The 11,367-nt window shown below is 67.6% G+C and overlaps 1 protein-coding gene across 1 annotated transcript; it reads right to left on the bottom strand.

The window, feature by feature from the left end:
- Nucleotides 1-1,021: 1,021 nt before the first annotated feature.
- Nucleotides 1,022-10,088, bottom strand: AKAP17A (A-kinase anchoring protein 17A). The gene is made up of 5 exons (XM_016148100.2): nucleotides 9,977-10,088; nucleotides 6,984-7,761; nucleotides 6,337-6,485; nucleotides 3,635-3,875; nucleotides 1,022-2,798 (listed from the first exon to the last, which is right to left on the bottom strand). The coding sequence occupies exons 2-5, from the start codon at nucleotides 7,743-7,745 to the stop codon at nucleotides 1,854-1,856; spliced, it is 2,097 nt and encodes a 698-aa protein (XP_016003586.2). The 5' UTR covers nucleotides 7,746-7,761; nucleotides 9,977-10,088; the 3' UTR covers nucleotides 1,022-1,853.
- Between the last annotated feature and the right edge of the window lie 1,279 nt (nucleotides 10,089-11,367).

The following is an 11,367-nucleotide window of genomic DNA, read 5'->3' on the forward strand; positions in this document are numbered from 1 at the left end:
TGGGTAGCAACAGGATGTAGGATGAGACAAGGAGGAAGATACTGAGACAGAAAGAGACTTAAGAGACAGAGGCCCAAAGCGGCCTGAGCCAGGGGCAGAGGCGGGGACGGGGACGGGGACCTGGACGGGGACGGGGAGGCGCTGCCCGGCTTCGCTCCCAGCCCGCAGCCCTCCTGCTGCTGCCTCTCGCCGGGTGGCCAGCGCCAGCAGGGGACGGGGGCTGGACCGGGCCTCCTGGGCCACGTCTGCTCCTGTCCCTGCAGACGTCTCTCCGGCCACAGGGCCTTCCTTCTTCCTGATCCTGGACGTTCCGCCGCGTCGTGGGCACCTCCGCCTGGATCCCCCGCGGGCCGCCCCGACCTCAGAGACCCTTCCTGGCCCAGACACGCCCACCTCCTCACCAGCACTCGGCCCTCCCCGCCCTCCCGCGGCCCCCTCCACGGACCCCGGGGCGCGGGAATCCCGCTCGTGCCCAGCCGCGCGCCCCAGGGGCCACAGCGCCCCCCGGCCACAGGGCGCAAGCGCTGCCCCTGGCGCGGCTGCGCGAGGCTGCGGAGGGGCGTTTCCCACGGCTGGGCGTCTGAGCGCACCTGTACCCACACCTGGCTGGTGCCAAAGACAAAGCCACCCCGGGAAGGGGAGGCGTGAGTCTGCTGTGCCAGCCCCGCTGCGACCCGCCGCCCACACGCGGAGCGCCGTGCCGTACCAGAGGTGGTCACAGTCGGGGGTCCCAGCTGCGCCGACCCCGCCGCCACCTGCGCGCCGTGGCGTGAAGACCACTTTCTCCTTACTTCATGTTTAAAAAGTGGATCTTTCACTTTCAGCGTCTCTTCGGTGAGTTCACTGAACTCCTTGTTGCCCGCACGGAAGCCTCGAACACGCGGGACTCTCCCCGGGGGTTTCCACTACAGCGGAGCCCAGCCCGCGGCGGGGACAGCACACGCCCCCTCCCTTTCAAACCCACGCCGGCCGGCAGCTCCACAGGACTTCGCGCGAACGAACCGACCACGGAAAACACCAGTTCATTGGAAAAGGATTTTATTTCACCATAAAAATGCAAACTGGAATTAACACCGTCTCTGCTAATGCAAACATTACAGCGATTTTTAAGTATTTCTGCGCTTCACGTGGAGAAGCGAACACCTATAAAATTTAACAAGTTTGCAGCCTTAAATCTGCTGGAAACATCCCGAGTAAAAATAATTTAGCAAAAGAGCTTCTTAAAAAAACCACGCACGCTAACCTGGACTAGAAACCGAAGCTTTTAACTGGTCTCCTCGACCTCAGGCGCTCCAACTCGTGATGGCGCCTGCAGGTGGGCGTCGGGCGCCCCCGCGAATGGGCGGGCTCCTCGAAAAGCCGGCGCCCTGGCCCTCCGATGTCGTAGGACTTGCGCCTTCCCCAGCCACGACTTCCTGTGCCCAGGTCCCTGTGTTTTGTTGGCTTCCCCATCAGATAAAATTACAAAAAGGAAAAGGGAAAAAAGAAAAGAAAAAAAAAAACGCCAAAGCAAGGCCGTCTTCACGCGCCGGTGGGGCTGCGCTGGTCCACTCTGACCCCCCGAGATGTGTCGTGCGCCCCCCGTGACGTCAGCGCACGTGGACGTCCCTGAGCGGGACAGACTGCGCCCTGCCCTGTTCACCGCGGGTCCGCCCCGCAGGACCAAAGACCGTCCCGAGGGCGCTGGCGATGTTAAAGCTATTGGATCAAGTTTCAAGGGAACAGGAGCGCGTGAGCGCGCGCGCGGGCTGCGCCCCGCCGGGGCCCCCGCGCGGAGGAACGCGGCGCGGTCGGGCGCCCTGTGCCCGTCCGCCGGGGCCGGGCCTCGCCCGGCGGCGCAGGGCGCGGCCGCATCACCTGTTCCAGGAGCTGTGGTGCCGGCCGGCGGAGCCCGAGCGGGACCTGTCGCTGCGGCGGTGGCGGCTGCGCTTGCGGCCAGAGCCCCCCCTGCGGCTGCGGCTGCGGTCGCTGCGGCCCGAGCGCTCCCTGCTGCGGGACCTGCGCGAGCGGCCCTGCTCGGGGCTGGCGCTGCGCCGGCGCGGGCTGTCGTCCTGGCGCGCGCGCTTCTTGTGGGACCGCCGCTCCTTCCGCGGCCGCCCGTCCTCGCGGCTGCCCGCGCGCCGCGGCCCGCTGCGCTCCCGCTTGTGTCTGTCCTCGCCGTCGCCTCGGTCCCCGCTGGCGCGGCCCCGGCCCTGGCTGGGCTCGCGGTTGCACTTGTCCTGCTCGGAGCAGGCGTCCTTCCTGGGCGCGCTCTGCTCGCAGGCGGCGGGGACGCCCTTGGGCTGCTGGTTGTTGTCAGGGATGCAGGACAGCACGGCCGGGCACTTCTTCTCCGGCGAGGCGCCGCCGGGGGCCTCAGGGCGCGGCGGCGGTGGCTGGGCCCCGCACGGGGCCTCCTCGGCCGCACTCCCGTTCACGGTTGCGGGGGTGGCGTCGGCATCTGGCCGTGCTGGGCTCTCCTTCGGGGCGCTGCAGGGCGGCTGGCCCCCGAGGGCGGCCAGCGAGGCGGCGCTGGCGCAGCCCGCCGACACGGTCTGCAGGATGTCCAGCACGGGCTGCAGCAGGTCGGCGTGCGCCGCGGCCAGCGGGTCCTGCGCGCGGGGGTCGTCGGCGCGCCGGCTCAGCAGGATGCCCAGCAGGCGCTGGCGCAGCGCGCGCTCCTTGCGCTGCAGCCCGAGCGCGCGCTCCTTCTCCTCCTCCACGCGGCGCAGCTCCGCCTCCTGCAGCCGCCGCCGCTCCTCCAGCTGCTGCAGCCGCTGCGCCGCCTCCTTCTGCTCCTGCTCCTGGGCTTTCGCCGCCTGCGGGACAGAGGGGACCGCACCTCAGACGCCTGTCCCCGCCCACCCGGACTCTCCGGCCGAGCCGGGTTCCCAGACGCCCGGCCTGGCCGGTGGGCTGCCCGTCCCGGCCACGCCCGGCGGTCATGCGTCTGCGCGCAGGGACACCCCGCGGCCAGGCTCGGGGCGGCCTGGGCTCCTCTCCCGCCAGGAGACGGAGCTGAAATGAGGACGCAGACACAGGCCGCCAGGGGCGTGCTGGGCCTAGCCTGGGTCGGTGTCTTCAATATTCACCATGAAACAAGAACTGAGCGGCCACATGTCCCGGGCGCCTGCCACGCTCCTTCCCGGGCCTTATCAACACTGTAATTAGACAACAGGTTATGGGGCGGCGGCGCCCAGGGCAGCGGCCTGCGGCCACCGGAGCACAGCTCGGGCGGCTCTGTCCGTGGCCAGCTGTAATCAGCCGGGGGGCGGAGGGGACAGGCACATGGCACGGGCCAACGACTGTCAGCTGCGCAGGAGGGAGGCAGCAGGCCGGGCTCTAGGCGCCCTCGGTTCCCCCGGAGGCCGGGCTTGGCCCCTGTCCTCCCATCCCCTGCCACTGGCCTGGCACGGGCGGCCGGTGCGTCACCAGCCGGAGGAGAGCCACGGGGCCCAGCGACCCTCTGTGAGCCCTGCCAGGCCCTGTCTCGGGGACAAGCGGCCCCGCTGGCCACGCCGACTGACCGTGCTACCGGCCTCCTACGCCTGACGCGGACGACGCGGGAACCCTGCGGGCCGCCAGGGGGCGGCATCGCGTGGCCGGGCGCCAGCGCGGGGAGGGGGCGGGTCGCGCCCGCAGGCCGCCGCGGTACCTTGGCGCGGCTCAGCAGGCCGGCCACCAGCCGCACGGACTGCAGGTTGCGCTGGGCCAGCAGCAGCCGCCGCTCCTCCGTGCGGATCTTCTCCTGCAGCCGGCGCTGGCCCTGCGCCTGCAGCTTCTCCAGCTTCCGCTGGCTGCGCCGCGACGCGCGGTCCCGCTGCTTCTGCTCGCGCCTGCGCAGCTTCTCCTCGCGCTTCCGCTCCCTCTCCAGCTCCTCCAGCTCCTTCTGCTTCCTGCGCAAAACACGGCGGCCGTCAGGGGGCGCGGGCGCCGCGTGCTCCGTGGGGAGGCGGCACAGGCGGCGCGGCAGCGAGAGGCGGTGGGGCGGGGGAGTCAGGGGGAGGTCGTGGGGTAGTGTGGCGCCACGCCGCGTGTGAGCGCGTCCCCCGCGGGTACACTGCCGGGGAGCCCGGCGTCGCAGCAGGCACACACACCAGCTGGGGGGGCGCCGTGTGTCCGCGACAGCCTGGCACAGCGAAGAACCCTGCCCCGGACAGGGCGCCGCACCCAAGCTCACTTCCCAAGGCGATGCGCCCGCAGCAGCTGACGGGCACCAGCAGAGGGCGGCCAAGGCCACCACGGAGGACACGGCCCCACGGAGGACACTGCCCCCACTGCCAAGGACAGGCAGACCATGTCTCCTGCTCCGCTGTCCTGGCCTGAAACCCAGGCCTGAGACCCGGAACGGCAGAGGTCACGGAGGCAGGGCTCAGGTCACAGGTGAACTTCTCACACCCAGGTGGGTGCTGGAACGAGCTCCCGGGGGTGGTGGGGGGAGAGTCCCCTCCCTGGGGCTTTCGGCCCGTGTGGCACCAGGGGAACCGCGGGGACCAACGGGGGCAGAAAGCACGAACAGGCACAGCCACAAGGTGATTTGAGACATCACATAGCGGGAAGACGGCCCAGTCCACCTCCCACACGAGCCCCTTCCAGGGAACGCGAGCCCACAGGGACAGTTTCCTCTGTGCCGGGCCCCGAGCGTGCGTCATCTCGCGGAAATCTCACGAGGTCACTGACATCGGCTACTCAGAGACAGCGACTTTAAAATAAATCCACAGCGTGGCCAAACAGCCTTGCTCCTGACACCATTTTTCTTGGAGGAGATCCCCAAAAACAGGATCCATGCAGGCCGTCCAGGGACGATGGGGGGCAGGGCCTGTCGTCCCCAAGGACACAGCAGCCCAGCTGGACCGTCCTCGGTGACACCCAGCCACCCGCATGGAGGGGGCCCTGGGCCCGCCTGCAGGCTGCGGCTGAGGAGGTGGCGGGGCAGCCTCGCCCGGCTGGACAGCGTGGCACCTGGGGCCTGGCACCTGCCCACGGGCAGAGAGCGGCCCAAGCCCCCCCCGCTGCTCGTGGACCGCAGCAGAGGCACTCCCACTCCGTCTGGAACCCTGCGTCCTCACCAGGCGTCCCTGGGCCAGGCCGTCGTCTGCCCCCGGGGCCACGACACGGTCCACTTGCTGAGCTGCCTTTCCTCCCATAAAGGTCAAGGCACTGGCTTCTCACACGGGCCCGCACAGCTGCGTCCTGAACCGCTGGGGGGTCGGGGGGACGGAGTGTCTGTGGGTCACGGCCAGCACCCCAAAGGCAGGGACAAGGCCTCTTCGGCAAGGGGGCCGGGCCAGATGCACGCGGCAGGACGTCTCCGACTGAGTGTCCCGCCCTGAGGACAGCAGCAGGGGGCCGCCCCCTCCCCCGTGCGCCCCGGACTGCCCTGCCTGGACCCTGAGCCCCGTGGCTGCTGCAGAACCCCGCCCTCCCATGCCCGCGCCCGCCCCACACTGCCCATGGCGCCTCCCAGGCCGCCGGCTGACTGTCCTCCAGAGTCACGCCCGCCGGACCTGCCACCCGGGCATCGGGCTCTGCACCACAGGGAGGAACAGCTCGACGCAGAAGCGCGCGCCCCTCATCCCAGACCTCAGGGGAGAGCGGACGACAGAACAAGGGCCAGCAGCGGGGACAGCTAAGGCAGCTCTACAAAGGGGTCGACAAAAACGCCGGGCAAATGCCCCGGGCCCGACACTCAACGGCCGGCAAGTCGGAGCAGACGCGGGCCGCGAAAGAGCAGGAGAAGCGGGCCACGCCCGCGGCGCGCGCTCTCCGTGTCCACACGGCTTGGGCGGTGGCCTCGGCCAGGCCACTTCCACGGCAAACGACAAGGGAAGAGGAAGGCGAAAGCCGTGCCCTGTGCTGCCCGCGGCGGCTGCGGTGGAGGCGGCGGCCGCTGCCCACAGGCCTCGCGACCGGAACCCGCTGCGTTACACCCCGGCCACCGCCGCCGGCTCTCCATCCAGCACGTTGTGCTGACGCAGCTTCACCCGAAACGCAAACGGCACGACGGCCGGACGCTCTGCTGGCTGCAGCGGGACACGCGAGGGGACCAGGTGACACGGCCGTGCCGAGCCGGCGGCATCACAGGACCCAGCAGGCCGTGCCACCCACGGAGCGGTTCCGGGGAGGGACCGGGGCCGCGGGTCCCGCAGCTGCCACACGCGCAGACGCAACACAGGTGCGGGAGCACGCAGGCATGCAGGAGCACACACGTGGGTGCACACGAGCACACGCGCGCATGAGCGCAAACGCGAGCACGCGTGCGCACACAGCAGCACACGGCGCACGCACGGGTACACGCACACACCCACACACGCACACGGCAGCGCGTGCGTGGCCCCGGGCCCGCGGCCCGCGCACCTCTCCTCGGCCCGCTGCCGCTGCTCGGCCTCCTTCTCCCGCCGCTTCTGCTCCTCCCTCTGCTGCTCCAGCTCCTGCAGCTTCTGCCTCTCCAGCTGCCGCTTCTTAATGGAGGCGTCGCTCAGGTGTTTGGTCGAGTCGAAGGACACCTTCAAGAGGAAACAGCCCTGAGCGGCCGCCTGGTGCCTGCCACGCGCGCCCAAGGACAGAGCCCCCCCCCCCCCCGCCCCCCGCCCGACACAGCGCTGCCCTCTGCTTGAGGCCCCAACACGGGCACCACGGGGCCTGTGCCTCCACTGACGGGGGACGGGCCACGGCTACGAAGACTCGGCCCCTCTACAGCGCTGGTGTCCTTGTCACCGCAAAGGATCGCCAGTCACGGCCACGTGGCAGAAGGAACTGCCACCCTCGTCTGCAATGGCACTGGGAGGCACCAGTGCCGGCCGGGGCGAGGTCAGCACCCCTGCGGGCCCCCTCCCGGCCCACGCACGCCACACGGCCACCGTCATGTTTTCCTCAAGACACAGGTCAGCCGAAGCCAGTGTGGGAGCCGCCGGCCTGTGTGCCCCGCCCCCCCCCCACGGAAAGCCCCGTGCCCGCGGGGCTGTGCGGACAGGGAGGGGCGCCCGGCCGCAGCCGGCGCTCACCTTGATGTTGCAGGCCACGGCCTTGCCGTCCTCGCCCTTGTGCATGAGCTTCATGCCGCGCAGGGCGCTCATGGCCTGGATGAAGCCCGCGTACTCGCGGTACTGCACGTACGCCTCGAAGTTCAAGTGCCCGCCGAAGCTGAAGGTGTGGAAGTTGCGGCCGGTCATCTCCTCGCGGTAGGGGTCCAGCATGGGGATGTCCACGTTGCGCACCTCCCCGAAGCGCTCGAACACGCGCACCAGCACGTCCTCGCTGGGCTTCTCGGAGCCCGACCCCTTGCGCGCGAACCACTTGCAGGGCAGGCCCTCCAGGTGGATGGTGTCCGGCCGCTCGCCCGGCAGCGTCTCGTTCATGTCCTTGGCGTCGCGGAAGAACGAGTCCCAGTCGTGGCGGGTGGGGAAGTCGATCTTGAACTCGGCGGCCCGCACCTTGAGGATGTCGGAGAAGCCGCTGAGCTTGATGGTCTTGCCGTCCAGGCAGGCCAGGAAGGACTTAACCAGGCTCTTGTTCTCCACCTCGCCCTCGAAGCGGATGAAGTCCATGGTGCTCTTGGAGATGCGCAGCGTGGAGAACTGGTGGCTGTGCACCATGCCCTTGAGCCGCTCCATCACCTCCCAGTTGGAGATGGACTTGCCCGGCTGCTTCAGCTGCGGCAGCGCCACGCTGATGGTCATCTTGGTGATGGGCTTCAGGTAGAGGCCGTGGGCGGGGCACAGCTCCACCGCCTCCGACGTGTCGTGCACGATGGTGGCCGCGGCCATAGCCGGGACCTCGGGCCTGGAACGCAAACGCACAGGCTCAGGGCCGGGCGCCAGGCTGCGGGGGCCCGCGCCGGATGCGCCGGACGCCGGGAGGGCAGCGAGGCTGCTTCCTCGGTCCCCGGCGGGCTGGAGGGAGGGTCTCCACCTCGCTGAGCGCCCTCCTCACCGGGCAGGGCTGTTACGCCATCATCGGGTTACGCTACAGGGAAAGGACCTGGGCTGACAGAACCTTCTAACAGCGTGGCGTCCAGGCGTCCGTCAGCGCTGGCCTGCAGCTCTCAGGGACTGTGAGGACTGGGCCCCAGCTGGCTGACCCCCCCACCCTCCGGGCCAGAGGAGGCAAGCTACAGCCCGCCCGGCTCCCCAGGACTGGCGACAGCTGGCTGGGGAAGGGACAGGCGGGCGAGAGCCCGGCTCCAGGCACCTAGGACAGTCTGTGGGGGAGGCGGCTGCGCGCGCCGGGAAACCGAAGTGCCAGGCGGCAGCACCAGCCAAGTGCTCTCTGCCCGACGGGAACTGGCTCGTGCCAGTCGTTCCCCAGGCCCAGGCCGCAGCCTCTGCACCTCTTCCTCCCCACCCCCGCGGAGGCCCGGCTCCCCTACTGGTCCGACAGGTCTTCGGAGAGCCAGGAGCCAACACCAGACACCCGGATGGCACCGCTGGCCCCGCCGGCCTGCCCGCCAGCTCTGCTCACCCACCACGCGGCTCAGAGGTTTCTCGGCCGCCCCACGGCCGGAGGGCTGCGCGAATGGAAGAGCCCACTGGGCGGGTGACGGGCCCCCTGCGGTGCGACCCCGAGCTGCCCCCAGGACTCCCTACTTGACCCCTAGCTACCCATCGCCCTGCCCCGATGCCCACCAGTACCCCTGGTACCCCAGGCTGCCTCCAGCTGCGAGTGGGGGGTCCCACTGTGCCACCTCTGGGGCTGCTCTGCCTCCCCCGACCGCCCCACTGCAGGACCTGCACCCCTGGACCCCGCCATTACCCTCGGTTCCAGACTTGCCAGCCACGCCCCCCCATCTCCGCCCCTGGTGTTGTCCTGGCCTCTCTGGAGTGGCCCATTCAGTCTCCATGGCAACACTAAGCCCCACCCTATGCCCCCAGAACCCACAGCTTCCCCATACGAACCCTGGTGCACCCGTCCCCAGTATCTGCCAGTACTCTGGCTACCAGCAGACACTCTCCCTACGGTAGCAGTGACCCGTGTCCCTCAGCCTCCCGACCCTCTCAAACCCGGGCCCCCAGTCTCCCAGGTCACCCTCGCTCACCCCGGCTCTCAGTCCCCAAGGTAACCCAGCTGACCCGGCCTGCGACAACAGTTCCCCAGGTTCTCCCCGCTGACCCTGGCCCCCGACTACAGTCCCCTGACCCCCACAGACCCTGGCCCCCAGGGCCCCAGGTGCCCTTGCTGATCCCAGCCTCTGACCCCAGGCCCCCAACCCCCACAGACCCCAACACCTAGTCATCCAGGTCCCCAGATGCCCCCACCGACCCCAGCCCCCTGAGCCCTACAGATCCCAACCCCCAGTCCTCCAGGTGACCCTGCTGACACCAGGCCTTGACCTCCAGTCCCACAGGTTCCACCAATGACCCCAGCCGGTGACCCCTAGTCCCCGAGGTCTCCTCGCTGGTGCCAGTCCCTGACCCGTCCCCTAGATGCCCCCCGCGGGCCCTGGCCTCAGAGACCAGTCTCCCGACCCCCAGAGACCTCAACCTCCAGTCCCCAGGTAGCCCCACAGACCTCGACCCCAGCCCCCCAGGTCCCCCCAGGGACCCCGACCCCAGTCCTCCGACCCCCACAGACCTCAACTCCCAGTCGCCCAAGTCCACCCACAGACCCCAGGCCCCCGTCCCCCAGGTCCCCCCGCTGACCCCAGCCCCCGACCCCCACAGACCCCAAGCTCCTATCCTCTAGGTCTCCACACGGACCTCAGTCCCCCAATTCCCCAGGGCCCCCCACAGACCCCAGCCTCGACCCCAAGCCCCAGGTCCCCAGGTCCTCCCACACAACCCGGCCCGCCGTCCCCCGACCCCCACAGACCTCGGCCCCCAGTCCCCGCTGATCCCGGCCCTCGACCGCTAGTGCCCCTGTCGGCGCCGGGCCCTGACCCCGTCCCTCAAGTCCCCCCGCTGACCCCGGCCGGTGACCCCCGGACCCCAGGTCCGCCCGCTGACGCCGGGCCCTGACCCCAGCCGGCTCGCGGACGGAGGCGGCTGAAGACGGCGCTCACCGGCGCGGGGCTCCGTCTGCGTCCCCCGCCGCCGCCGCCGCCCTGGCCCCAGCCCGCCGCGGTCCCCCGACGACCCCTGCCGGAGCGCCCTCCCGCCCGGAGCCGCCGCCGTCGGCCGCCCGCCCCTGTGACGCACTTCCGCTTCCGGCGCTCGCGCTCGCGGAAGCGGCCGCGCGGCGGCCCCAGGTTTCTCCTCCCGGCCGTGCCCCGCCCCCGGGGCGGGACTTCCGGGGCCCGGGCTCCGCACTGCGCGTGCGCGGGCCAGGCCTGCCCCGCCCCCATGCAGCTACCTGTGCCCAGGTTCAGGCCGGGGCCGCACCTGACGCCAGAGCGAGCGCTAGTCCACCTGAAGCCGAACGGGAGCGGGGCCTGCTGTTTGCAACTAAATTATTATAATAATCATGTATAATATAGCAATATAAATTGCCAAGTATTTATTATCTAATCAAGCGTTTATTATTTGTTTGTGTATGTTGACTAAATACAAATCATAGATATTACTATATAACTTAATGATAAGTTACCTAACCAACCATTTATTAATTATTGTTTATTTTTTACATATATTGTTTGTTCGGATAACACATTTTTCTCTGTTACATTATGTTCATATGTGATTATGTATAAATACATAACATAAATATATGATATTTTAAATGTTTTACATTTTTATAGTTTATATATGTGTTACGTTAAGTTTAAATATAAGCATGTTTTACATGTAATTTTTAAATATAATTTATGTATTAAACATATTTTGTATAACTCATTCTCATGATTATGTAATTATAAATTAGCACGTTATAATTTATTAAGCTTCCACATTATGCCAAACGCTGTACAAGGCAAGGGCTTCTGATGCCCCAAATATGTCACAAGTCCTCAAACTGAAAACCCAGGGTCGGAAAACCAGAGGAGGGGCCCCTGGTCATCTGACGTGGGGTGCCGAGGCATTAGTGATAGAGGGCGAGGGTGAGTGGGGGGACCCAGGTGTCAAGTGAAGTTTAACACGAAGGGGTTCCTGGGTGATTTCTGGGTGTCCGCTAAGTGAGAGTCACGCCCTGGTCATACATAGTCCTTAGAGGCATGCATGACTGTGCCCTCCACCTGACGAGGAAGACGCAGAGGGTGCAAGGTCCTCCTGGACGGGGGCCCAGCCTTTGAACCAGGCTTCCCAGTGGGGGCCGTGTCTTGGCTGTCTTCAGTGACCTTCTCATGTTCTTGAGGACACGGAGGTGTTTGGTGTTCTCCGTGAAACTCCTCTCCGAGCCGCTCGCATGTCGATGGCATGTTGGTTTCCCGACAGCGCTATTAAATTCCAAAGCCGAGTTTGCGCTATGCTCTTCGGGGGAGCGTTTGCAAAGCCCACGGATGAATGAGATATTCACTCC

The sequence above is a fragment of the Rousettus aegyptiacus genome, unplaced genomic scaffold, assembly GCF_014176215.1.
Source record: "Rousettus aegyptiacus isolate mRouAeg1 unplaced genomic scaffold, mRouAeg1.p scaffold_m13_p_19, whole genome shotgun sequence".
Lineage (NCBI taxonomy): Eukaryota > Metazoa > Chordata > Mammalia > Chiroptera > Pteropodidae > Rousettus > Rousettus aegyptiacus.

Coding starts and splice junctions, on each gene's coding strand:
- AKAP17A (XM_016148100.2), bottom strand. CDS start 7,745: ATGGCCGCGGCCACCATCGTGCACGACACGTCGGAGGCGGTGGAGCTG. Junction 6,486..6,983: donor CCGTGGCCTGCAACATCAAG/GTGAGCGCCGGC, acceptor TTCCTCTTGAAG/GTGTCCTTCGACTCGACCAA. Junction 2,799..3,634: donor GCCTGCTGAGCCGCGCCAAG/GTACCGCGGCGG, acceptor TCTGTCCCGCAG/GCGGCGAAAGCCCAGGAGCA.